The 26,891-nt window shown below is 42.7% G+C and overlaps 1 protein-coding gene across 6 annotated transcripts in view; it reads right to left on the bottom strand.

Moving 5' to 3' along the window:
- Positions 1 to 26,891, bottom strand: part of MPRIP (myosin phosphatase Rho interacting protein) — a 312,245-nt gene that overhangs the window by 126,303 nt on the left and 159,051 nt on the right. For 4 of the 6 annotated variants that reach the window (XM_082259998.1, XM_082260001.1, XM_082259999.1 and 1 more), the window contains exons 5-7: positions 20,973 to 21,057; positions 8,582 to 8,777; positions 1,891 to 2,044 (exon numbers count right to left, since the gene is read on the bottom strand). In XM_082259998.1, the coding sequence (XP_082116124.1) occupies positions 1,891 to 2,044; positions 8,582 to 8,777; positions 20,973 to 21,057 (435 nt within the window). Of the gene's footprint in view, positions 1 to 1,611; positions 2,045 to 8,581; positions 8,778 to 20,972; positions 21,058 to 26,891 lie in introns of all 6 variants that reach the window. The other 2 variants (XM_082259996.1, XM_082259997.1) reach the window with 1 other exon arrangement.

The following is a 26,891-nucleotide window of genomic DNA, read 5'->3' as shown; positions in this document are numbered from 1 at the left end:
GCGCACAAGGCATTTTCAAGTTCCGATGAAATTCTAAGACTTACGAACAGCTGACTGAGAGGAGGAGGGACGCACACACCGCTGAGGGATAATGTTACAACACCGCCGCGTCATCGAGCAAGGAACATGTTGGAGAGCTGACTTAGATGAGGCGGGAAGGAAGTGAATACTCATACTAAATAGTAATGATATAAAAAAAAAATAATAAGAAATACTAAACATTTTTTATCATTACTATTTAGTATGAGTATTCACTTCCTTCCCGCCTCCTCTAAGTCAGCTCTGCAACATGTTCCTTGCTCGATGACGCAGCGGTGTTGTAACATTATCCCGCAGCGGTGTGTGCGTCCCACCTCAGCCCCTCCTCCTTTCAGTCAGCTGTTCGTAAGTCTTAGAATTTCATCGGGCCTTGAAAATGCCTTGTGCGCATGCGCACCGGGGCTCGCAGCAGCTGGTGGTGACGGAGCGTCCCCGGAAGTGACAAGGGTCCAGAATTTTCACTGGCCCGACTAAATTTTAGAACACCGGAACTATACAGGAAGCATTGGCTCCGTTCTGTCACAGCTGACAGACACCGTTCTGTCTCCGGACATCCCAAGTCTCCTGTGAGGTGTGGGAGTTCCCCGCATGTGGGCCCGGCACTTGCTGGTGTCAGGGAGCCGCAGTCCCCATGCAGGAGACTCCCGCACTTTGCAGGAGACTTGGGATGTCTGGCGACAAGACACCTGCCGCAGGGTAACCCAGATGCCAGGCCGCTAATTCTAGTCGCCAATGTGACCTGGCGCCTGGGGTTTGTCGAGCCCTGTCTCAATGCGTAGAATGCATTAAGATAAAAAGCCTTCTGACTTTACAACTCCTTTAAATAGCAAGTTTTGTCACACACTGGCTACCTGGCTCCTGGAATTTGCGAAGACCGGCCCAAAAAGCCAGTTACCAGCACTCCACAAAGCGCACTTTAAAATGGAGGCGTCTACAACCTTTTCAAATACGTATAATGGCCAGAAGTAGTTGTGCTTATGCACAAAAAAAAAATAAAAATCAGTACTAAATCCCATAGAATCTGTAGCCAAAAAGCAAATACAGTATCACTGTTAAAAAGAAAAAAAATTTGCAGGGATTTCCTCTCACTTCCAGTTTGGCTATGGGACAGGAAGTGAAAGTAAATCTCCCTAAGGGGACAATGATGGCAAACATAAACCTTACAGGGGTTATTACCCTCCCTTACACTATCCAAAATGAAACAAAAAAAAAAGTTTTGACTATAGTTCTACTTTAAAGCAGATCCGTCTTCAAACATGGCTCTCCAGCTACTGCTCAAACACAGGTCTGAACAAGCCAGACAGCCATGGGTTGAAGTAAGATATATATTAAGAAAAACAAAAATAAAACATCTGCTTTCAAAAAATTATTAATCTGCCTCAAATAAAATTCAGATGGTGTATCAATTTCCTGGAAACCCACAACATTTTACAACATTAAAAAGAGTGTAATGATTTAAAATGTTAAAACAGCCGAGCTGCACAGTTTTAGCCTCTGCAATATTTCATCCACCCAGAACATCTGATGTTTATGTTAAAAGCAAAGAATATAGAAAATTCTCAGAAAACTAACCTGCGCTGTTGGCCAAAAAGACGTGCCACTTCCTCCCTCCCTGGGCTTCGCGCCCGCGAACGCTGCTCCAGCCGTTTCTTTTCTACCTTGAAGAGTTCTCTATGTGAGATCCGGCGTGCTCGAGGGACATCAGCCAGAACGGCATACTCTTTGTTGGCCAGGTATAGGGGGCCAGGTGACGTTCTCCGCTCCATATCTAGTTCCTCTGGTTGGCAGTGCCTGTTATCTGGGGGAGAAAAAGGGTCTTGTTCCTGGTCGAAGTCATCGTAGACACTATACCTGCTGGGGGCGTCGGGTGTTGAGGGCGAAGGTGGTGTTTGTGAAGGCTGCTCTTCCGTTTTCAAATCTTTCGTCTTCTCTAAGGAGAAATAGCCGCTTTCCACGCGTGTTTTACGTCCGCCATCAACGCGGTCTCCATTCACCATTGCTCCATCTAGGGAGAGAGTCCAAGATGCATCGTATATGAAGGTAAAAACTAATGAGGTGTTGAGGAGCAAACTAGCGTGTTATACTTTTGCTAATATGCAGCTAAAAAAAAAAAATACAAAAAAAGCCGTGACATAATTTCTCTAGTAAAAGGAGCTAATGTAATGTGCAAAAAAAAGAGCACCTGTCACTTGGCCACAATACACGCAAAGGAAATGTAAAATGATTCCAAACAAAGGTTGAACTCCACCATGCCTCATCAATGCAATTAGGGCACCTCACTAAAGAGGGGCTTACCTTACAGGAAAGGGGGAGTCAGAGCTCTCTAAAGCCAACGTTAGGTCCTTCTTTTTATGCCGATAGCTCCTAGCTTAAGGATTTCAATAAATCCATAAACTTTGTGACTAGTTTACCACAAACCTATTCTTACTGACGGTTCACACTACCGCGACTTGTCAGGCGACTTGGTCGTGCTCCATTCTGTGCTATGGGAACCGTTCTAATAGGAGCGACTCAAGTCGCTCCGACTTAGAAAAAGGTTCCTGCACTACTTTTGACCGAAGTCGGAGCGACTTGCATTGACTTCCATTATGTGAAGTCTGTGCAAGTCACGCCGAAGTCGCGGTGCACGGCGACTCCACTAGTCGCCTCTGAAGTCGTGTCGCCATAGTGTGAACCGACTCTTAAAGTATACCTAAAGGCAAAACTTTTTTGTTTTGGAGAAGAGAGGGATTAGAACCAGTCAGGTTTTTATTGCTATCTGTGCCCCCGTTTTTTAATTTGTCCTGTTTAACGTTCTCATTGAAAGTGAAAGTAAAAGAAAAACCCCAAATTTTGGGTTCTCCCCAGAAAAGAAATAGAGGGGAAATCTTCCAATGGGGGACAAGATTTCTGGTGACTTGGAGGGCCCCAAGGAGTCCCCTAATTTGCAGGGACTTCATCTCACTTCCTGTTTGGCTATGGGGCAGGAAGTGAAGGGAATTCTCAGCAATGGAACACAGAGGGTGACAGGAGTTATAACCCTCCCTTATGCCCCGTACACACGTGCAGATTATCTGAAGACTTTTGTCTGCAGACTTACCAAAACCATATAATATGAGGTCAAACCTAAACACTTTCAATTTGTATGCAATCCGGCAGGCCCTTGCATTACATAGAAAAGGTAAGTCTGCAGACAAAAGTCTTCAGATAATCTGCACGTGTGTACGGGGCATTACTCTATCCAAAATGAAAAAAAAAATAAAAATTTTGACTATAAATCTACTTTATGTGCAAGAATTAAGTGTGACTTACTTGACAGACTTGGGGATAAAGTCATTATTTGAAGGCCGATAGCTCCTAGATGTAGATTAATAGGAAAACTTGGTGACAAGTTTAGTTCAAACTCCAGTCCTCTCAGTTATGTAGGATAATTCCGTGCAATTTACTTGACTGTGACTTTGGTGCTAAAGTCATTATTTGCATGGCGATAGTTCCCAGCTTTAGGAATTGGATTTTAGTGACAAGTACCGTAAAGGCTAGCCAGAAATATTCAAAATGCCCCTAGCCACCTCTAGCAGCAAAATCTAATGCTTATTTTGTCTAAAACATAAATAAAACGGCACCCCTAAGTGTAATTACTATCAGTGATTAACAATTTAGCTGCTGCCATTAATTCTTGGTTAACCCAAAAAATGTAGTGTATTATTAATTGTTGAGGCTCTAGCTTTTTAATTCAAGTGTGTGTATGAAATTCTTCCAATGCCAATAAATGTATATAAAAAAAAAATATTATGCAACCAAAACTATTTCACAAAATGAATCACCAAAAAACACAAATGTGCAATATAAAAATCCATGCAAAACAATAAAATATTCTATTCCACCGTATGTGAATTAGTGATGCATGCTCTTCTTATAGAACAGTGCTCTACTTAAATACTGTGCTCCACCCACCTCCAGGAGGGAGCATTAAACGGTGAGGGCCCTGGTGGCCCAAAGCCTTCTGGTGAGTGGCCCCCGTATACTAGGTGGGGATCATAGTATTGAAGTGGAGCACTGTTATATAAGAAGAGCATGCATCAATAATTCACATGTGGTGGAAAATGAAGTGGAACAGAAGATTTCATTGTTTTGCATGGACCTTTATATTGCAAAATGTATGTTTGGTGATTAATTTTGTGAAATATTATTGGTTGCACTATTTTGTTTGTTTATACTTTTATTGGCATTGGAGGAATTTCACATACACACTTGTATTAAAAAGCTAACGCCTCAACAATTAATAATACACTTATTTTGTCTAGGGGAAAATTTAATATAAGGAATTTTTGCCTTACTCCAGGGTCAGGCACCAGCAGGCATTCTATCAAGGTCTGTATCTAAACCCGGGCCCTTTGCTGGGTCTGGCATGGTCTCTACGTGCTGAGCTCCTGGAAAGCTGGACATCACCCTGACTGATCCATTGGGCAATCCTGCCTTCTGCCTTGTTTCTATTTAACTCTCAACTCCCACTCCCTCCCATGAACTTCCTATTTAAGCCATGCCTTTGCACTTCCTGTTTGCCAGATTATTGTGCTCTCTTCAACCAATATCTCTCTCTAGTCACTCCTGCTGCCATCCGTATCTTCACTACCACTTGTTACCGACCCTTTGCTTGTTCCTTGACTACGCTTCTGCTTGATTTCAAAATGCAACCATTTGTTACCAACCTTTGGCTTGTTTATGGACTACGCTTCTGCTTATCCCTACCTGCTATATCTGCTACTAAACCCCAGCTTTCTCATCTCATGGTGGGGCAATCCTAAGGACTGCGACCTGGTACTAACATGCATAAAATCCATCTTCACCTTTAGAAGTTCTGGTGAACAACAGTTAGTACTTAGCTCCGCCCCTCAGGACAGCTTGTGTCATTCACCAGGGTGACCTGCTTCTGTACTTATCCAGCTGGTCGGTGGGTGCATCACTACTGCTATAGGTACAAGCCTCCAAGCATGAACCTAGATTGTGACACACTCCTATCTTCCCATCTCCAGTGTTGGAACACAAATAGGTTCTAGACACCATCAAGTGCAATGCAGGACAAGCGGTGGCCACTGGTCTTGCTTTAAAGGTGATATCAGCAAGGTGGTAAAGCAACATGATCTGCAAGAATAGCTGCTTCTGAGGACCAGCCATCTCAACCATAACTGTTGGGGATAAAGACTGCGGGACCGAGAAGTAAAGTAATATTCCCTTGTTAAACCATCTCCCAGGAAAGATGTTCATTATTTTCTGTAACTGGTGGGTGAAGCACATTTCCTTTTTTGGCCAGCCCAGATATCCTCTTAGAGACTAATTGTGACTTGCACTGTTCTAAAAACTGCTGAGAAAGGAGAACTACAGAGAAATCTGAACAAAAAAAACCCAATTTTAAAGTCTCCTACAACATTATGTTTCCAATTTTTCCTCCCACATCTCTCTTTTGCTCTCTTTCTCTCCGGCAGCTTGTCAGAGCTATTCTCAGTTCAATATAATTGAAAGAGTCATGATAACTGACAGGTACACCTATAAGGAGAGCATTAGATAAAAATAGTCATTGTTACTTCTTTATAAGATTAGACCATGTCTACATGGTATTTCTCACTTTTACTGTCAGCTTCAGAAATTTGGTAAACTCAATCTCCCAGCACCTCCACTTCTCCCCAGCATATAAACCATAACTGGTTTCAGCTCAGTTTACACATACTTTATATATTGAACTCTACATTAGAAGTAGACCAGCATTATCTCAAGCGTGCTCAGAAGTCTTTATGTCTCATGCAGACCTCTGAGTTTATAAGAATCAGAATGGAGCTGAACATGGAGCTGAGTGTCTGTTTAGGCTTCAAAGCAAATGCCATACTCAGATCCCATAAACATGGAGTGCTGCCAAAGCAGCTACACTTAACTTTCTACTAATGAATTTTTGGTTGGAGATCATGGCGTATCTAAGGAGGACACTTCGCCTTTGCTGTGACTTGACACGGAATAAAGACAAGTGTTTTCATAGCATTTAGATCACCATTTATCTATGTCAGGCTGTAAATTTAATTTTAAACTAGTTCCAATTCTCTACCGCATACTAGAACAGACGCAATAAGGTATAGGTATGAAAGCCTTGGCAGTAACAGATGTCTGCTACAGTAGCTTAAAAAAAGTATTCATACCCTAAGAAATTCTCCACATTTTGTCATGTTTCAAACAAAAACGTAAATGTATTTTATTGGGATTTTATGTGATAGACAAACACAAAGTGGCACATAATTGTGATGTGGAAGGAAAGTGATAAATGTTTTTCAAATGTCTTTACAAATAAATATGTGAAAAGTGTGGCGTGCATTTGTATACAGCCCCCCTGAGTCAATACTTTGTAGAACCACCTTTCGCTATTATTACAGCTGTAAGTCTTTTTGGGGATGTCTCTTCCAGCTTTGCACATCCAGAGAGTGAAATTTATGCCCATTCTTCTTTGCAAAATAACTCAAGCTCTGTCAGATTGGATGGAGAGCGTCTGAACAGCAATTTTCAAGTCTTGAACACATTAGATTTAGGTCTGGACTTTGACTGGGCCATTCTAACACATGAATATGCTTTGATCTAAACCATTCCATTGTAGCTCTGGCTTTATGTTTAAGGTCGTTGTCCTGCTGGAAGGTGAACCTCCGCCCCAGTTCCATATCTTTTGCAGACTAATAGGTTTTCTTCTAGGATTGCCCTGTATTTGGCTCCATCCATCTTCCCATCAACTCTGACCAACTTCCCTGTCCCTGCTAAAGAAAAGCCTCCCCACAACATGATGCTACCACCACCATGTTTCACCGTGGGGATGGTGTGTTCAGAATGATGTAAATTGTTAGTTTTCCGCTACACATAGCGTTTTGCCTTTAGGTCAAAAAGTTAAATTTTGGTCTCATCTGACCAGAACACCTTCTTCCACATGTTTGCTGTGTCCCCCACATGGTTTCTCGCAATCTGCAAACAGGACTTCGTATGGCTTTATTTTAACAATGTCTTTCTTTTTGCCACTCTTCCGTAAAGGGCAGATTTGTGGAGTGCATGACTAATAGTTGTCCTGTGGACAGATTCTCCCACCTGAGCTGTGGATCTCTGCATCTCCTCCAGAGTTACCATGGGCCTCTTGGCTGCTTCTCTGATGAATGCTCTCCTTGCCCGACCTGTCAGTTTAGGTGGACAGCCTTGTCTTGGTAGGTTTGCAGTTGTGCCATACTCTTTCCATTTTCGGATAATGGATTAAACAGTGCTACACGATATGTTCATGGGATATTTTTTTATAACCCAAGCCTGCTTTAAACTTCTCCACAACTTCATCCCTGACCTGCCTGGTGTCTTCCTTGGCTTTCAGGATGCTGTTTGTTCACTAAAGCCCCGTACACATGTACCGATTGTCGGCCGTAAATATTTGGCCGACGAACGATTGTAGGCTTGTTAGTATGATGCTTCCGACAACCGACAGTGCATTTTCGGCCGAACAGAATCTGTTGTGCAGGCATTAAAATTTTTGTTGGCCAACACCAGAACGGCCGATTGTTCCTCAGTCAGTACAGAATTCGGCCGACAATCAGCAGATTTGCAAGACTGGGCATGCTCAGAGAAGAAAAAACACACGGAAAGTTAACCATCACATGACATCACTTCTGCAGTCGGCTGTTGTTGGCCGACAAAATTCGTGTGCAGTCTTTTGCACTTTTCAGCGGACAGGACATCCTTGGACAAAAGACGGCCGATCGGTCGGCCGACGATCGGTACGTGTGTACGAGGCATTAGATCCTCCAACAAACCTCCGAGGGCTTCACAGAACAGCTGTATTTATACGAAGATTATATTACACACAGGTGGACTATACTTACCAATTAGGTGACTTCTAAAGGCAATTGGTTCCACTAGATTTTAGTTAGGGGTATCAGAGTAAAGGAGGCTGAATACTAATGCACGCCACACTTTTCAAATATTTGTAAAAAAAAAAAAATTAAAACCATTTATCATTTACCTTCCACTTCACAATTATGTGCCCTTTTGTGTTGGTCTATCTCAAAAAAACCCAATAAAATACATTTGCGTTTTTGGTTGTAACATGACAAAATGTGGAAAATTTTTAAAGGGTGTGAATACGTTTTCAAGGCACTGTAAATGCACATATTCACCAGCACACCAAGGATCAACAAATATCGTCCAAAGGCTTTTATTGCAGAAAGATCACATCAAAAGAACAAGTGCAACATTTCGGAGCCGTGCAGGACCCCTTCGCTAGACGTGCGACACATGCCTGGCGAAGGGGTCCTGCACTGCTCCGAAATGTTGTACTTGTTCTTGTGATGGGATCTTCCTACAATAAAAGTCTTTGGACGATACTTGAGGATCCTTGGTTTCCTGGCAAATATTAGCATTTATCTGTGATGTTTCCAGTAACCAGCTTGTAGTAGCTACAGCACCCACCATTAAATGAGCCTCGTTTCCGGGAAGGTGTGCGATGGAAATATAGACTAGACAGGAACAGATATCTCTCATAACCTCTTGTGTAGCTCACCTTTGCTGTCCGGAACTGGCTCACTCGGGGAAGAGGGCATCTGAACAGGGCTCTGAAGGGGGCTGCTGCTGCTGCTACTGTCCTGCCCATCCTTGCCCTTCACCTCCTCCTGCCACAGGGTGGATTTGGTGGCTGGAACCTTCTCTGCGCTAGGGATCCCGGTACTGGTTGCTGCCATTTTTGCCGGTCCGGGTTCCTGAAATACGAGATGTGTGATTATGCCATGTAAACTTTATGTACTTTATATGGTAAATAAAACATTCTTTTTGGAAAATACATAACCCAGTTAGCTTTGTATTTGGGTAAATGGATGCCTTTCTGAAGAGGAACTGAATTCTGATAGCTGTTGCCCAATTTAAAATAAAAAAAAAGGCCAGAAGAGAAACTGGTTATAGGCATTGTCTGTGGCCCAGTGTTACTTTCCTCATTATTGACTTACTAAGCCTTTTTGTCTCTGTGTGGGAACAGCCATCTTGGCTGAGGCAGGGTTTTTCTTCCTCATATCAGAATCTCCAGCAAGAAGAACAGTAAGCAATAATGATATCATCAAATATCCCTCCAGGACTCATCTAGCAGCCTGAGGCAGCAGTGCCTTGACTCTCACACTGCAGATATGAGGCTGGAGTGCCTATGAACCCCTCACATATCAGAAATTGCACTGATATTTTGCAGAAGAATTACCAGACAAAAGTCAACATTTTTAGATACTGCTCATGCAGTTACCATTTCTAGAATTTTATTATACAGGATTAGTAAATGGAATAGAGGTATTCAGCAACGTACACAATTTCCAAGTTAGGAGGTAAAAACCAAAAGCAAAGATAAACCAACAACAAAGTCCAATAAATGAGAAGCTATAATCAGCCGTACAGCAGGATTAGTAACATTGGTGGGATACAAATCAGACAAAAAGAAATAAGGCAACATCAGGATATCATTTCTATAATTCTCATATAACATAGCAAACTTTCACTTTTTGAGTTCAGTTCCACTATAAGTCTCTCTCCTATCTAAAGGAGGGGTCTCCAATCTTTCCTAACAAAGGGCCAATGTATTGTCTTTCAGACTTTAGGGGGGCCGGACTGTTGTCGGCGGGAGTGGAAAGTTTCCTGGCATCGGTGGGAGTAAACATCACCATACTTGGTATGGTTGGTGTCAATAGGAGAAATGGTGCCCCATTGTTGATGTCAGTTGGCAGAATCAGGGGAAAGAATAGTGCCCCAAGGGCCAGATAAAGGCAAGCAAAGGGCCACATCAAGCCCCCAGGCCACAGTTTGGAGACCACTGATCTAAAACACTGTCAAGCCCCAATCTGATAAGTGAAGATAGATTTTCCTCCCAATGTTCAGGGAGTTCTAGGTGCTGCTAACTTATCGTCGGGCTAGCGCATCCCTTCCACCATTTATAAGCCCCAATCTGCTGTATGAGGACGACTTCATGACAAGCTGCTAATATGGTGGTTCTGACGTGGCCACGCCCCTGGCAATTAATCAGAATGCCATGTCTCTAATGCCTTGTAGCCAGTATGTGATTAAGCTGGCCAAAGATTTAGGGCCCTTTAACTCTGAGGAGTTTTCCAATCGCTTTTGCGTTAAAAAAAAAAAAAAAAAAGCACCTGAAAATTTTTGTACATTTAAAAAAAAATGTTTCTTTCCTTGACAGGTACTCCTGTTGAATGGATCTGTGGGTCTAAAAGACCCCAAACCCCTCCTATGCACTTAAAAGCATTCAAAACGCCAACATTTGGCTGTTTTGAATGCTGTCATTTTTTTTAATCTGGCACCAGAATGTACACAGAAGTGATGTCACTCATGACATCAAGTCCGGGATTTTGCATGGAGACCCGATCAGAGCCGAATGCGGAGACCCATGCAGGCTGGTTGCCCGGGTCTCCTGGTGGGACGAGAGACCCAGGCGAGCTTCTCAGCCGCATCAGTTGTCATTACAAGACAGCCGACCGTCGGCTATGGACGCCGGTACCGGGGCGATGCCTCTAGCTGCAGGCATCACTCCGGTACAAGCACTTTCCCGAAATATAGGCAATATCGGTAACCTCCAGGGCCGATTCCGATATATCAGGAACTTTGCATATCGGCCCTCCATATACATCGGCTTTGACGATTATTGGTCGGGCTGGCTTTACTATTACTGACTATAGGCCAGAATGCACTGAGAAGGTGAAAACTTAACAGTAAGCTCTTGGGCAGAGAGAAGTTGGCAGGCTCCCAAGTGCACTTGAGTATACAAGTTAGTGACAGGTGCACTTAAAAAAAAAACTTATTTTCAGAGATGTATAGTAACTAAGTAGAACTACTTCACTACTGTACTTAAGTACCGAAAGGCGGTATCTGTACTTTACTAGAGTAGAATTTTTTTCTCCTACTTCCACTTTTACTTCACTACATTTTTTCAATGATTTCAATACTTCTACTCCGATATTTTTTTTTTGTGCTGCATAGTTACTCGCTACAATTATAAAAATTACCACTGCCAGAACAGTAGATGGCAGGTTTCATGAAGCTCAAAACATGTGCATTATCAGCGCATACGGAAATAAATGCTACTGTATGTATAAATAAAAGCTGCATTTGAAATAATAAAAAACAATATGATGTTCAAACTTTTGACTTCTTTCTTTAATAACTACATAACACAGTACTTGTACTTTTACTTTCAGTACTTGAGTAGCAACATTTTTAAATAAACTACTTGCAAAATTTAAGTACAAAAAATGTTGAACACTTTAGTACTTCTACTCAAGTCACTTTTTGATTGAGCACTTCCACTTCTACTCAAGTCACTTTTTGATCGACCACTTGTACTTTTACTCAAGTATGGGTTTCAAGTACTTTATACAACTCTGCTTATTTTAGGCACGTACATTTAGACATTTTATATGGAATGCATCAAATTAACACAAGAAATAAAAACAATAGAAATAAATAAAAAGTGGAAAGTACAGTAACCAGATTTCAGTTAATGTAGTCTAAAAGCAAAAAAGTTATTTCTGGTTAGTTATACATAAACTACAGGAATCCTCTTCACGTTTGACACTACAGTAGCCCAGAATTGACTACTGGTGGTTACATCCTTTTACCCATCATCATCATCTCGCACAGCGCTCCTAAATAAGTCCATGTAAAATGTGTCCTACTTTCCGTCCTTCACAAACAAAAGGTGCCCTTTCCACAAAGTGAACGCTGCATTGCTCAGTCAGGCATTTCCGACTGCATGTCATGTGCATGATTTTTGCTGTGGAAAGGTCAGACGGAGGTTGTGGTTGGGCTGCATTTTTATTAGTCCTGACCTAATCAATGGCAAAAGTGTGTGTGTGTGTGTGTGTGTGTGTGTGTGTGTGTGTGTGTGTGTGTGTGTGTGTGTGTGTGTGTGTGTGTGTGTGTGTGTGTGTGTGTGTGTGTGTGTGTGTGTGTGTGTGTGTGTGTGTGTGTGTGTGTGTGTGTGTGTGTGTGTGTGTGTGTGTGTGTGTCGCAATCTGCATTAAAGCAAAAAAAAAAAACCCATTAAGCTATCAGAGAAACTCAGCCACTGGATAATGTGACGAGAGGGAGGCCTGCAGGCAGTAGCAGCAGTGATTGCTTATGGCTTAGCGCTCTCAGAGAATGCAGATACCACGAGATACCGCTGCACTCCAAAATATGCAGTACAGTGCTGGAGACATTCTAGGATCTACTGGCAGCAAATGTTTCTTGGCTCCTCCATAAACACCTGTCACTTGGATAAAGTCATCCAAGTGTCAGGAGAAACTACAAGTAGGCATAGCCCTCATATCTTCCAGAGAAACCCAGGAGCCCCTCCAGCTGGAGCGCACTGTAGTATACAATGGCCGCCAGCTCAGAGGTCACAACTGCCCTTCGCTGCTGGTATCAGGTGCTGTCACTGCATTCACCTCAGCATCACTGCGACGTAGAAGGAGTCTCTTCATACGCTGCATCTGGAAAGTATTTACAGCACTTAAATTTGTCCACATTTTGTTATGTTACAGCCAGAGTTGTATAAAGTACTCGAAACTCATACTTGAGTAAAAGTACAAGTGCTCGATCAAAAAGTGACTTGAGTAGAAGTGGAAGTGCTCGATCAAAAAGTGACTTGAGTAGAAGTACTAAAGTATTCAACATTTTTTGTACTTAAATATTGCAAGTAGTTTTTTTTTTAAATTTTGCTACTCAAGTACTGAAAGTAAAAGTACCAGTAGTATGAAAAAAACAAATTGCTACTCAAGTACTGAAAGTAAAAGTACAAGTACTGTCTTATGTAGTTATTAAAGAAAGAAGTCAAAAGTTTGAACATCATATTGTTTTTTATTATTTCAAATGCAGCTTTTATTTATACATACAGTAGCATTTATTTCCGTATGCGCTGATAATACACATGTTTTGAGCTTCATGAAACCTGCCATCTACTGTTCTGGCAGTGGTAATTTTTATAATTCTTTTATATATTGCCAGAGATGAGAAATGTTAAGAGCACCACATCCCTAAATAAAGGTAGATACAATAGGAGGGGCAAAGTGGGACTTTAAAGGTGCAAATGATGGAGAAAAATCTGGATTCTCATAAAAATCACATTTTATTGTACATGAAGGACTAAGGACATAACAGACAATACTTTAAAATGATAAAAGCACAAGAAAGCACTCGATTATGTCAACTCTACATGTTTCGCCATCTTCATAATAGCTTCTTCAGGAGTTTGATAGACATTTTTCGAGGGTGAACATTCTAAATTTACAAAAGAGAAAAATGAGAATAACAGAACAAAAAAAGCAAAAAACAAAATAAGGGCATATATCAATAGTCCTGTATTGAATGCCCAAAAACCTCTAATTTCAATAAAAATGACATTGAAGCATGAACAAAATGTACCTTAAGAAAACCTGGACCCATAATTGCCGGGGATAGCAAGGACGTGGATACAAGGACAGGGGTGGGTGGAAGGGAGGAAGGCAGAGAAACCTGACCCCTAACGTTGACCCATAGAGGAGATGCGAGCCAAGCCAAAAGTGACAAAAAGGAAAACTGGTAATTTTTATAATTGTAACGAGTAACTATGCAGCGCAAAAAAAAAAAATATCGGAGTAGAAGTATTGAAATCATTGAAAAAAATGTAGTGAAGTAAAAGTGGAAGTAGGAGAAAAAAATTCTACTCCAGGAAAGTACAGATACCGCCTTTCGGTACTTAAGTACAGTAGTGAAGTAGTTCTACTTAGTTACTATACATCTCTGGTTACAGCCTTATTTCAAAATGGATAAAATTAATTATTTTCCTCAAAATTCTTCAAACAATACGCCATAAAGAAAATGTGCAAAAAGTTTGTTTGAAATCTTAGCAAATCTATTAAAAAAAAGAAAAAAAACACAACATGTACATGGAGTATTCACAGCCTTCCCCCAAGACACTCAAAATTAAGTTTCCACTGATCATCCTTGAGATGTTTCTACAACATCTCAGGTGGATTTAAGTCCATCTGTGGTAAATGCAGTTGACAGCACGATTTTGAAAGGCACACAACTGTCTATATAAGATCCCACAGTTAACAGTGCATGTCAGAGCACAAACCAAGCCATGAAGTACAAGGAATTGTCTGTAGACCTCCAAGACATGACTGTATGGAGGCACAGATCTGGGGAAGGGTACAGAAACATTTCTGCAGCATTGAAGGTCCCAATGAGCACAGTGGCCTCTATCATCTGTAAATGGAAGTTCAGAACCACCAGGACTCTTCCTAGAGCAGGACGCCCAGCCAAGCTAGGCAATCAGGGGAGAAGGGCCTTAGTCAGTGATCAAGAACCCGATGGTCACTCTGACAGCGCTCCAGCGTTTCTCTGTGGATAAAGAAAACGCTTCCAGAGGAACAACCATCTCTGCAGCACTCCACCAATCAGGCCTGTATGGTAGAGTGGCCAGGCGGAAGCCACTCCTCAGTAAAAGGAACACGACAGCCTGCCTGGAGTTTGCCAAAAGGTACCTGAAGGACTCGCAGACCATGAGTAACATAATTCTCTGGACTGAGTAAACAAAGATTGAACTCTTTGGCCTGAATGGCAAGCGTCATGTCTGGAGGAAACCAGGCACCGCTCATCACCTGGCCAATGCCATCCCTACAGTGAAGCATGGTGGTGGCAGCATCATGCTGTGGAGACGTTTTTCAGCAGCAGGAACTGGAAGACTAGTCAGGATCGAGAGAAGATGAATGCAGCAACGTACAGAGACATCCTTGATGAAAATCTGCTCTAGACCTCAGACTGTTGCGAAGGTTCATCTTCCAACAGGATAACTACCCTAAGCACACAGCCAAGATAACAAAGAAATGGCTATGGGACAGCTCTGAATGTCCTTGAGTGGCCCAGCCAGAGCCCAGACTTGAACCGATTTAACATCTCTGTAGAGATCTGAAAAATGGCTGTGCACCAATGCTTCCCATCCAACCTGATGGAGCTTGAGAGGTCCTGCAAAGAAGAAGGGGAGAAACGGCCCAAAAATAAGTGTGCCAAGCTTGTAGCATAATATTTAAAAAAAACTTGAGGCTGTAATTGGTGCCAAAGGTGCTTCAACAAAATATTGATCAAAGGCTGTGAGTACGTACATGTTTTTTTAATTTTTTAATATTTAAAAAAAATTGCAAAGATTTTAAACAATCTTCTTTCACATTGTCATTATGCGATATTGTTTGCAGAATGTTGAGGAAAATAATGAACTTAATCCAATTTGAAATAAGGCTGCAATATAACAAAATGTGGAAAAAGTGAAGCGCTGTGAATACTTTTCGGATGCCCTGTACGTTCATATGTCTCTTTATGGAAGCCAACACGTTTACTTTAAATATTTTGTGACCAGAGTTCATATTTAATAAACTATGTCCCAAATTTGTCATTATTGAATGATAAACTATTAAAAGGAAAAAGTGAAAAAAAAAAATATGAATTAAAAAAAAAAAAAAAAATGATGGAATGAAGAAGCCACCTTAGGTAATAATTACACTAAGGTCCTAGAACCAGGTTGCCCCTGTGGAGCACCAGGAATAGTTCCTTACAGAAAATGTCATGTTTGTCATGAGTCAATGATTATTTTAACAACTTGTGGACTGCCCACCATACATATACTGCGGCAGGGCAGCTGCTCTGTGCCAGGTCACGTACCTACTACGTGATCTGATATAAGGGGTCTGGGACGCACACAATGGAAGCCCAGCAGCGAGTACCGCAGACTCGGTGTCCACCCGCACCTGCCGATTATACAGTACACAGGCAGAATGGCCATCTGCCTATGTAAATCAGGCAGATTGCTGTTCTGTGACAGTAGGAAAGGTATTTATCCTGTGGGTCTGAAAAGCAGGAACATGGATCTTTGCCTTCCCCTAGTCAAAGCACCTCCCACACAGTGAGAAAGCACTGGCTAGACACACATTTATCCTTTAAACGCCCCTGATGTTAACCGCTTCCCAGCCAGTGTCATTAGTACAGGGACAGTGCATATTTTTACTGTTTATCTAAATGTCCCTAGCACTTGGTGGCCCCAAAAAGTGTCAGTGTCCGATTTGTCATCTGCAATATTGCAGTCCCGCTATAGGTCGATTAAATCCCCCCCGATTACTAGTAAAAAAAATATATATACATCCCATAGTCTGTAGATGATATACCTTTTGTGCAAACCAATCAATATACAGTAAAACCTTGGTTTGAGAGTAACTTGGTTTGAGAGCGCTTTGCAAGACAAGCAAATTTTTAAATAAATTTTGACTTGATATTCAAGCGATGTCTTAATATACAAGCAGCGTCATGTATAAAAAAGAAGAGAGGAGCCTCTAAAGTGTAGCAATATGGTTACATTTAATGAAGGTTCAATATTTAGCAACTCACATGGTTGATGATTAAAACACATCTAAGAATGCAGGCATCTGGGGTAAAGCTGTCCACATAGACCATCCTCCGCACTGCCATCTTCATCATCCCTTCCCCGCTGCACTCCATGAGTGATTCAAAGCCTCACTTTCAGATCACTCTACTGCAGGCTATTCTTCCCGGTCAGGATTGCAGACTGACAGTGGAGAGAGCCGGTGGTGCAGAAGATAGTCTATGTGGACAGCTTTACCCTGGATGCCTGCATACTTAGATGTGCCTATTTTAATCATCAACCATGTGAGTTGCTCAATGTTGAACCTTCATTAAATGTAATCATATTGCTACACTTAGAGGCGCCTCTCATCTCTCTTATATTCTGTAGCTCTGCTAGATTTTGCTTCTAATCCCCTTGGGAAGGCTGCATATTGTGGATGGACATTTTATGGTTACACAACCTATCACATTGCTATAATCTTGGTATATAGACTATAAACTGAAGGACTTGTGGAACGATTCATCTGAGTTTCCATTATTTCTTATGGGGAAATTCGCTTTGATATAAGAGTGCTTTGGATTACAAGCATGTTTCCGGAACGAATTATGCTCGCAATCCAAGGTTTTTCTGGTACGCTAATTGGGATTTTTTTTTTTTACCAAAAATATAAAGCAGAATACATATTGGCCTAAAATTATGAAGATACTGGATATGTTTTATAGTAAAAAGTAAAAAAAAAAAAAAAAAAAAAAAAAAGAAACGTCTTTTTTTTTTTTTTTTGTTTTGTTTATAGCGCAAAAAATAAAAAAACGCAGAGGTGATCAAATACTACCAAAAGCTTTTTTTGTGGGGGAAAAAAGGACATACACTTTTTTGGGGTACATTGTTGCACAACTGCGCAGTTGAAGTAAGGGCCTGGTCATGAAGGGGGGTAAATCTTCCAGGGGTCAAGTAGTTAAAGGACAGCGATGCCCTACACAGGTCTATTTCCTCCTAACTTAGATCAGCTGGCTCCTGAATGATGTATTCATTTGTTCACAAAGTTTGCTCCCCTCTCATGCAGATGATCAGTGAACTGCTGTGGAAAATGATAAAGTTGCAGTGATATGGCACAGACACAGCATCAATATTGTCATTAGAAGGCAGCCATATTTTTGTAGCCCACTCTCAATTCTCAGGCAGACAGCTAGTTGGGGAAGTGCTATCCTCTATAAGTCGTTGTTGTTCCTGTGCCAGCCTTGGCATCTTATCTAAATGTCACCAGCACTTGGTGGCACATATCTCCCCAGAAATGTAAGCAAAAGTATGGCTTGAGCTAAGGGATCCCACGCAACCCAAGGGAGTCGGATAGGGTGAGTCAGAGAGACGGCTGTCTATTACCATTTATAGTATGAGCCTAAGGCTGGACACAGAGACCCTCTCTGACATCATTTTCTACTGTGGGAGATGATGGAATTTCACCCACGTTATCAGGGAGAAGCGATGAGGCCCAGGTCCCTGTTTAATACCTTATATCTCCCTGTTTTCTCAATTTGCAGCCAAGATCTGTTGTGGCTGCTCCACTAATGGGTTAATGCTCTTACCAAGATGTGCCGAGTGCAGCTCATCTCAACTACGCATAAAAGCATAAGAAATGCATTAGAGAGGAGTTCTAATCAGCCATGGTATTGTGAAGGCCCAAAGGGAATCTATACACCCCTGGTAAGAATGCTCTCATCTACAGCGTTGCCTTCCTAAAACAAAGTATTTTAATACCTTCACAAATACAAAAAAAAACAACAAAAAAGGGGGTCACTCTTCAATAGGACCAGTCAAGTTAAAAAAAAAAAGAAAATAAAAACTGATATATGGGCTGTAGGTGGTGCCTGGTAATTGGAATGAGCCCCTGGTTTCTTATATGTCCTGGATACCTCAACAGTGAGATCTACCCACCATAATTCCAGTCTCTGCTCCTGTTGGCCTGAGAGTTTTGGATTTTCCTGCCCACCTTTGTGTATACCATCTCCTCCAGTTATATTCTCCACAATATAAATCAAATCAGCCATGGCAAATCAAGAGCAGATATCGCCCCCAATGTTTCAGAGACTTGTCTTGTAATGGAATACTACAGCATCTACAAAACACCAAAATATCAAGCCTGGGTGAACTGACCCTTTATGGTTCATGGTCAGGGCCAAGCAAATCATCCCTCAATGGCCATGGCTAGTTTTCTAAACAGATACAGTTAAAAAAGTAGAGCTAGCTAATTATTAAATGTCAACAACAGCTGTTTTTGGCCCCTTTCACACGGGTGATCCGATCCGATCTGCCTGTCAGTTTTTCAGGCGGACCTGATTGAATGCTCCATGCATCCCTATGGGGCAGCAGATGTCAGCGGTGACATGTCAGCTGACACCCGCTGCTATCCGATCCGGTCCGTGAAATCTGGACGGATGGAAACCCTATTTTCCATCTGTCTGGGGGATTGGTTCGGGTGGGATTGGATGAGAATAGACAGGCCGTCCGTTCTCATCCGATATCCCATAGAGCAGTGGTCCTCAACTCTGGTCCTCTGGGCCCACTAACAGGCCAGATTTTAAGTATTACCTTGGGGAGATGCAGACTAGAATACTGCAATCACTGAGCAGCAAATTAGATCAACTGTGATGTAATTTAGTTATCTTGCAAACCTGGCCTGTTAGTGGGCCCCAAGGACTGGAGTTGAGGACCACTGCCATAGAGGAGAGCGGGGATCTGACACCTCCGTCTCAGCACACAGAGCGGAAACTGAGCTGTCATCTGTCTGCTCAGCAGGGATCGGCAGGTTGATCCCCCGCTGAGCAGAACAGATTCCGTCGGGCGGTGCGCCCCTGTGAAAGGGGCCTTAGGCTTTTTATTTTTGGCGTGAGATACAAACCCCACTTGGGCTCCTGTTTGCCTCTTCATTGCTTTGTGATTATGCTGCAACAGAAGCCATGGCGTGCATATTTTGCTCTGACAACAACTGCTGAGCCTAAAGCTACTGCATAATATTTTCACAAATAGCTCTAGAGTTCAGGCTATAACCGGTGGTTCTGGATACATAGCTGGAGACATACAAGTAATATTTTTATGGCTCCAGTTTTTTTTTCTTTGGATTTTTAATAAAAGTAATATCCTCTAAAACACAGGTGTCAGACACAAGGCCCGCGGGCTGAAACCGGGCCACCAGGACATTTGAAGTGGCCCTTGCACCCAGGGTTTTTTCTTTTTTCGCTGGAATGTGATGGAACTTTGTTCTGCCATCTCTGGCTCTTGCAGATCCCTGCCCACCCCACGGTGGAGCCACCTACACTGCTGGGAGGCACGAGAGCCAGACAGATGAGATGTAAGGAAGCTTTTTGTGGGGTGGAGCACAGTGCCATCTTAAGAGCATTAAAGGGCCCCGGGCAATGCATTGCACTGGGGCCCTACCTACACAATCACCCACGAGAATAAAAATGCAAAAGGTGATATTCTTTGGTACAGCAGTGCCAGACAGCTCCCAAGTTCGGCGGCTGGGTTCGGTGAACACACACAGGGACGGGAGTCAGACTCGACTGTCCTGTGTGTGCCTGTTCCCGTGGAGGCAGACAGGTATTCCTACAGTTGTGGGCTCCCCCTCCACGGCCCAAGTGGCCTGACAGCAGCGCAGGGCCGACAGGCGCTTGCCACCTGCTAAGTTCGGGAGTGGGATGCACAAGGGAATCAAGACTAATGCTTGGCTGGGGCTGGGTCGCTGGGCAGGTGGGGCCCTCCAGGCAAGTGGGGCCCCCTGGCGTGCCCATTCGGTAAGATGGCCCTGGTGGAGCACTCTGTACTCTGCGTACTTCTTATCTCTGCACTCTGTACAGAGCGCACCCATAAACCCTGTATTCTGTATGTCATACACTCCTCAACCCTGCATTCTGTACATAGCGCACCCCTGAACTCTGCAATCTGTATATAGCACACTCGTGAACTCTACACTCTGTACACTGCATACTTCTAAGTAGATGCATAGTCTTACAGATACAACCGGCCCTTTGAGAACAGTAATGCTGATGCGGCCCACAATGAAATTGAGTTTGACACCCCTGCTCTAAAAACTCTCATTTCAAGAAGGCAATCCCCTGTACCTAAAAAGAAAATGTCATCTACCCACGATAGAACACAGAACCTACATCTGAGCAGACAGGACTCAAAAAGCAGCAAGTTACAGCCCAATACTTCTCCCAATCTTTTTCTATATTTACCTATTTATGAAACTTCAATTCTGCTGAACATACACAAACATTTACATACAGTACAGTGACATCAGGAGCAGGTTGCGTTTGACCTGCTTTCCTTGGTTATAAAAGTAACGTTCCTTTGGATGACCTTTAGAAGGCGCAGGCAAAGAAGGTTAAACTCAGCCCTTCTGTGTTTTGCATTCATACATATGCGTCTGTGCGGCATTGCGTTCAAATGCAAAACGCAGCATTCCTAGAATAAAGCCCGCCAAACACTTATTGCAGCTGCAGGCATCACAAAACAAACAAAACAAAAAAGACCCCTTTACCTGCGGAGTAGGGGGCTCCACTTTCCTCTTCTTCTTTTGATTCTGCTTGTTGGTCTTTGGGTATACAATCAACATCTCCAACCAACTGTGGGAAGGAAGAAAAAAAAAAAAAAGGCATAATTGAGATCTTTTGACAATGACATACAATGCTACAGTACAGTATGATCTCTTTCAGGGCTTGCTGCTGGAAACTTCATCATGGCAACATGGCCATGTAATGGTAATGCAAAAATGGTGGCAGAGGGACCAAGTGGCTCTTCCTTACATCCTCAACCACAAGGACAGACTACAACTTTAACAGTAGTTTTTCGAGAGAGAGAGAGAGAGAGAGAGAGAGAGAGAGAGAGAGAGAGAAAGAGAGAAAGAGAGAAAGAGAGAAAGAGAGAAAGAGAGAGAGAGAGAGAAAGAGAGAAAGAGAGAAAGAGAGAAAGAGAGAGAGAGAGAAAGAGAGAAAGAAAGAGAGAGAGAGAGAGAGAGAGAGAGAGAAAGAGAGAAAGAGAGAAAGAGAAAGAGAGAGAGAGAAAGAGAGAGAAAGAGAGAAAGAGAGAAAGAGAGAGAGAGGAGAGAGGGGGGGGGAGGGAGAGAAATAGAAAGAAAGAGAAAGAACGAAAGAGAGAACGAAAGAGAGAAAGATATAAAAATTTTGATTCAATTAAAAAAATATATATATTATGATGAGAGGGGCAAGAGAGCGAAAAATATCAAGAGAGTAAAAAGAGAGAGAGAGAGAGAGAGAGAGAGAGAGAGAGAGAGAGAGAGATTATATATATATATATATATATATATATAGAGAGAGAGAGAGAGAGAGAGAGAGAGAGAGAGAGATATCGAGATGAGAGGGAGATAGATCAGGACTAGAGAGAGAGGGAGAGAGAGAGAGGGGGGGGGAGAAAGAGGAGAAAGAGAGATATCAATATGGGGGAGAGAGAAAGATATCAGGATGAGAGAGAGAGAGAGAGAGAGAGAGAGGGAGAATGGAGAGAGAGAAAGAAAGATATCAGAATTAGAGTCAGGAGAAAGAGGGAGAGAAAGAGGAGAATGATATCAAGAGAGAAAGATCGCAAGGAGAGAGAGATATTAAAGGAGAGAGAGAAAAAGATATTAAGAGAGAGAGAAAGGGGGGGGGGGGGGAAGAAGAAAAAAGTAAGGTATATGCTTTTAGATGATCTCTCTCTGATTGAAAATCTGCATTAGGCTTTAAATAGCATAACAGACTGAGAAAGATAGATTGAGAGAAAAAGATATCAAAAAAGAGAGAGAGAGAGATAGCAAGATGGAGAGAGAGAAGTATAAGGCTACGTTCACATCTTGGCGTTGCAATTTACAGGCGTTTTTTTAGGCATTTTTTCAGGCAATTTTATGGGCGTTTTTGCGCAGGCGTTTTTAGGTTGACTAGTAACCAATGGAAAAAAATAAAACCGCCTGTAATCTGCCCAAAAAGAAGCTCAAGTACTTTTTTGAGCATTGGGCGTTTTGCTTAAAACGTCAAAACGCTCAGATGTGAACAGAGGCCATTGAAATGAATAGGATTTGTATTGTTGGGCGTTTTTTGAGCTGATCCTAGAGCAGAAAAACTCCCCAAAAACGCCTACATGTGAACTTAGCCTTAGGCTATTTTGATCAAAGCAGTTATTAGCCTGGTAAGTACGGTATAATAAACAGAAATAAAACCTATGTTGTATTTCAGATTTGCTTGTATCAATTTAAACGAATTTTAGCCCTCAACATAATAAAGAAAATATATTCAAAAATAGAAGGCATCTCCCCCACCAGTTGTAATCCTCCCCACTTTATAAAAGAAATAAAAAAAAAAAAGGTTCACATTAAAAATATTTTGTGCAATATTAGTCTGCTTTAAGAAAATCCAATTGATTAACTGAGAACATGTGCTGCCTTCCGAATGACCTCAGTGAATCCTGGGCAACTTTGAGTGTTAGGAAAAGGAGCGTGCTAAGGAAATTTACGCAGAAACATCCGAGCATGGAAAGAGAGCCGTGTAGAGTTTATATAACAAGTCGTGAAGCATTTCATATACAAGTACTGTAGTGTAAAGAACAGAACGCACAGAGAGTCAGGGCAAGACAGAGGGCCACAAGGGGAATATGGTAATAAGGGCTAATGATCCAATGCCTGGAATGACAGAAAGAGCTTCCAACAACTCGTCTAAAGCTCCAGAAGTGATCGAGTTTCCAGGGGTGAAATCCCACATTTTCACAGTAATAATGATAATAATGCCCTTTTTTATACACACCTGTGTTGCAGCACGCCACAATGCTTGGTATTGCACTACCCCACTTTGCAGCTTGCTGCTAAAAAATAGTGCATGCACCTTTTTTTTTAGTGTGTTGGGCAGCCCATTCCAATGCACATACATAACGCTTGCATTAATGCAAATCAGCACATTCAATGTGCTCTAAAGTGGTTCTAAAGGCTCAAGGTTTTTCACCTTCATGTATTGTATGCATGAAGGTAAAAGACCTTCTCTGTGCAGGAGCCCCCCTAATACTTACCTGAGTCCCATCTTAATCCAGTGATGTGCAGGGTTTTTACTCCTCATTGGTTGAGGCAGTGGGAGGAATCTCAGCCAGTGAGCCAATGAGGGGGGGGGCAAGCCCTGGCTGTGTGTGTGAATGGACACGCAGAGCAGCGGCTTGGGAGTGAGCCTGCTTGGGCACCCCCATAGCAAGCTGCTTGCCCTGGGGGCACTCATCAGAAGGGGGGGCCAGGATCGACCAGCAGGGGATCCAAGAAGAGGAGGATCGGGGCTGCTCTGTGCAAAACCACTGCACAGAGCAGGGGAGTATGACATGTTTGTCTTCGTTTTTTTTTTTTTTAAAACCAAACCGTTAATATCACTTTAAGCCTCAAGTGATACTAAAGTCTCATTTTTTATTTTTCTAATAAAATAACAAACATGTTATACTTACCTGCTCTGTGCAGTTGGTTTTGCACAGAGCAGCCTGGATCCTCCTCTTTTCGGGGCCCTTGTTGCTGCTCCTGGCCCCCTCCTGTTGAGTGACCCCAAAGCAAGCAGCTTGCTTTTGGGGCACCCGAGCCGAGCTGCAGCTCCATGTATGCATTTAGATACAGAGCCACGGTTCGTTCCAACCCCCTCTCTCTCCCGATTGGCTGAGTTTGATTGATAGCAGCTGGAGCCAATGGTCTCAGCCAATCAGGAGAAAGAGTCCCAGACGGCCAAGGTACTCGTGGACATTGCTGGATAGTGATGGGGCTCAGGTAAGTATTAGGGGGGTTGCTGCACACAGAGGGCTGATACATCTGTGTTAGGGGCACATCACATAAGGTGCTGGTTTATGCTGTGCCTCACCACCTCTAGCTGTACGGCAATCCAGAGGATAGTGTCAGGACGGTGACAACGGCAGCTGGAGGTGGTGAGACACAAACCAGCACCTTAGGTGATGCACCCCTAACACAAATGTATCAAAAGGCTCAATATATGTGTTTTAAAATGTGAGTGGTTTTCCAATTTTAAATAAAGTCATTGATCATTTGGTTACTGTACCATTGGAGGCATTTTCTTTCTTTTCTATATGGGATAGCATGATCTATCCATCCTACGGAGGAATAACACGGATGCGCATAAGGAGTCAACTGATTCAATATCATATTGAGTTAGATATGCCAACCATGAGAATGGAAGGCATGTTTCTGGTGAGTTCCGGTATTGGGAGAGGGATCACGTACAGTGCCTTGCGAAAGTATTCAGCCCCCTTGAACTTTGCAACCTTTTGCCACATTTCAGGCTTCAAACAAAGATATAAAACTGTAATTTTTTGTGAAGAAAAAACAACAAGTGGGACACAATCATGAAGTGGAATGAAATTTATTGGATATTTCAAACTTTGTTAACAAATAAAAAACTGAAAAATTGGGCGTGCAAAATTATTCAGCCCCCTTAAGTTAATACTTTGTAGCGCCACCTTTTGCTGCGATTACAGCTGTAAGTCGCTTGGGGTATGTCTCTATCAGTTTTGCACATCGAGAGACTGAAATTTTTGCCCATTCCTCTTTGCAAAACAGCTCGAGCTTAGTGAGGTTGGATGAAGAGCGTTTGTGAACAGCAGTTTTCAGTCCTTTCCACAGATTCCCGATTGGATTCAGGTCTGTACTTTGACTTGGCCATTCTAACACCTGGATATGTTTATTTGTGAACCATTCCATTGTAGATTTTGCTTTATGTTTTGGATCATTGTCTTGTTGGAAGACAAATCTCAGTCCCAGTCTCCGGTCTTTTCCAGACTCCATCAGGTTTTCTTCCAGAATGGTCCTGTATTTGGCTCCATCCATCTTCCCATCAATTTTAACCATCTTCCCTGTCCCTGCTGAAGAAAAGCAGGCCCAAACCATGATGCTGCCACCACCATGTTTGACAGTGGGGATGGTGTGTTCAGGGTGATGAGCTGTGTTGCTTTTACGCCAAACATAACGTTTTGCATTGTTGCCAAAAAGTTTGATTTTGGTTTCATCTGACCAGAGCACCTTCTTACACATGTTTGGTGTGACTCCCAGGTGGCTTGTGGCAAACTTTAAACTACACTTTTTATGGATATCTTTAAGAAATGGCTTTCTTCTTGCCACTCTTCCATAAAGGCCAGATTTGTGCAGTATACGACTGATTGTTGTCCTATGGACAGAGTCTCCCACCTCAGCTGTAGATCTCTGCAGTTCATCCAGAGTGATCATGGGCCTCTTGGCTGCATCTCTGATCAGTCTTCTCCTTGTATGAGCTGAAAGTTTAGAGGGACGGCCAGGTCTTCGTAGATTTGCAGTGGTCTGATACTCCTTCCATTTTAATATTATCGCTTGCACAGTGCTCCTTGGGATGTTTAAAGCTTGGGAAATCTTTTTGTATCCAAATCCAGCTTTAAACTTCTCCACAACAGTATCTCGGACCTGCCTGGTGTGTTCCTTGTTCTTCATGATGCTCTCTGCGCTTTAAACGGACCTCTGAGACTATCACAGTGCAGGTGCATTTATACGGAGACTTGATTACACACAGGTGGATTCTATTTATCATCATTGGTCATTTAGGTCAACATTGGATCATTCAGAGATCCTCACTGAACTTCTGGAGAGAGTTTGCTGCACTGAAAGTAAAAGGGGCTGAACTAGGTACTTACTCCGACTAGCAGAAAAAAAACTGAGTACCTATAGCAGGGAGAGGGAGTATACCCCCTGGGGCTACCCATAGGCATAGCCAGATTATTTTCTGCCTATGGTGGCACACTGAGAAGAGGAAGAGTCAGGAGAGTCGACGGCAGACCCCAGAAGAGGAGGATCAGGGCCTCTCTGTGCAATTCCATTGCACTGAGCAGATAAGAATGCTATGGTCATTTACATTTACAGTCACTAGGTAACAGCAAAGTTAATACTGAATGAGGCTCAGGTCAGGCTGAAAGAGGTACAGTGAAGCCCAATCATTGTGCAGCACTACTTAAAGCGGAGTTCCGGGCACAGAAATGATTTTTCAACAAACATACTCCCGGGACAGTCAGGGCTAGTACATTCCACAATGGCTAGCCTCTGATCTGTCCCGGTTCGCACTTACCTTTTAGAAGAAATACTTACTTATAAAATTTCTTCCACAGCGTTTCCATCTCTCTTGTGGGCAGCTGAAGCCGGCGCGGTCCTCTTCGGCCTCTTCTTCTCCCAGAATGCGCCTGCACCGGCCCCTCTCGTCACTTCCAGTGCGTCGCCCGGAAGTGACGAGCGGGGCCGGTGCCGTCGCATTGATTCCTGGGAGCGATGACGTTCAGCTCCCAGGAATCATCGCGAGACAGGAAGTGACGGCGGAGCCGCGGCGCTGAGGGAGGAAGTACACTGAGGTGAGTATTTACGATCTTGAATTACAAGGTGAGTAAACAAAAAAAAAACCTAACTATCCAATTCCTTTTCAGG

This window comes from Pelophylax lessonae (genome assembly GCF_965119305.1).
Source record: "Pelophylax lessonae genome assembly, chromosome: 6".
NCBI lineage: Eukaryota > Metazoa > Chordata > Amphibia > Anura > Ranidae > Pelophylax > Pelophylax lessonae.
This window is presented reverse-complemented; position numbering and strand designations above follow the sequence as displayed.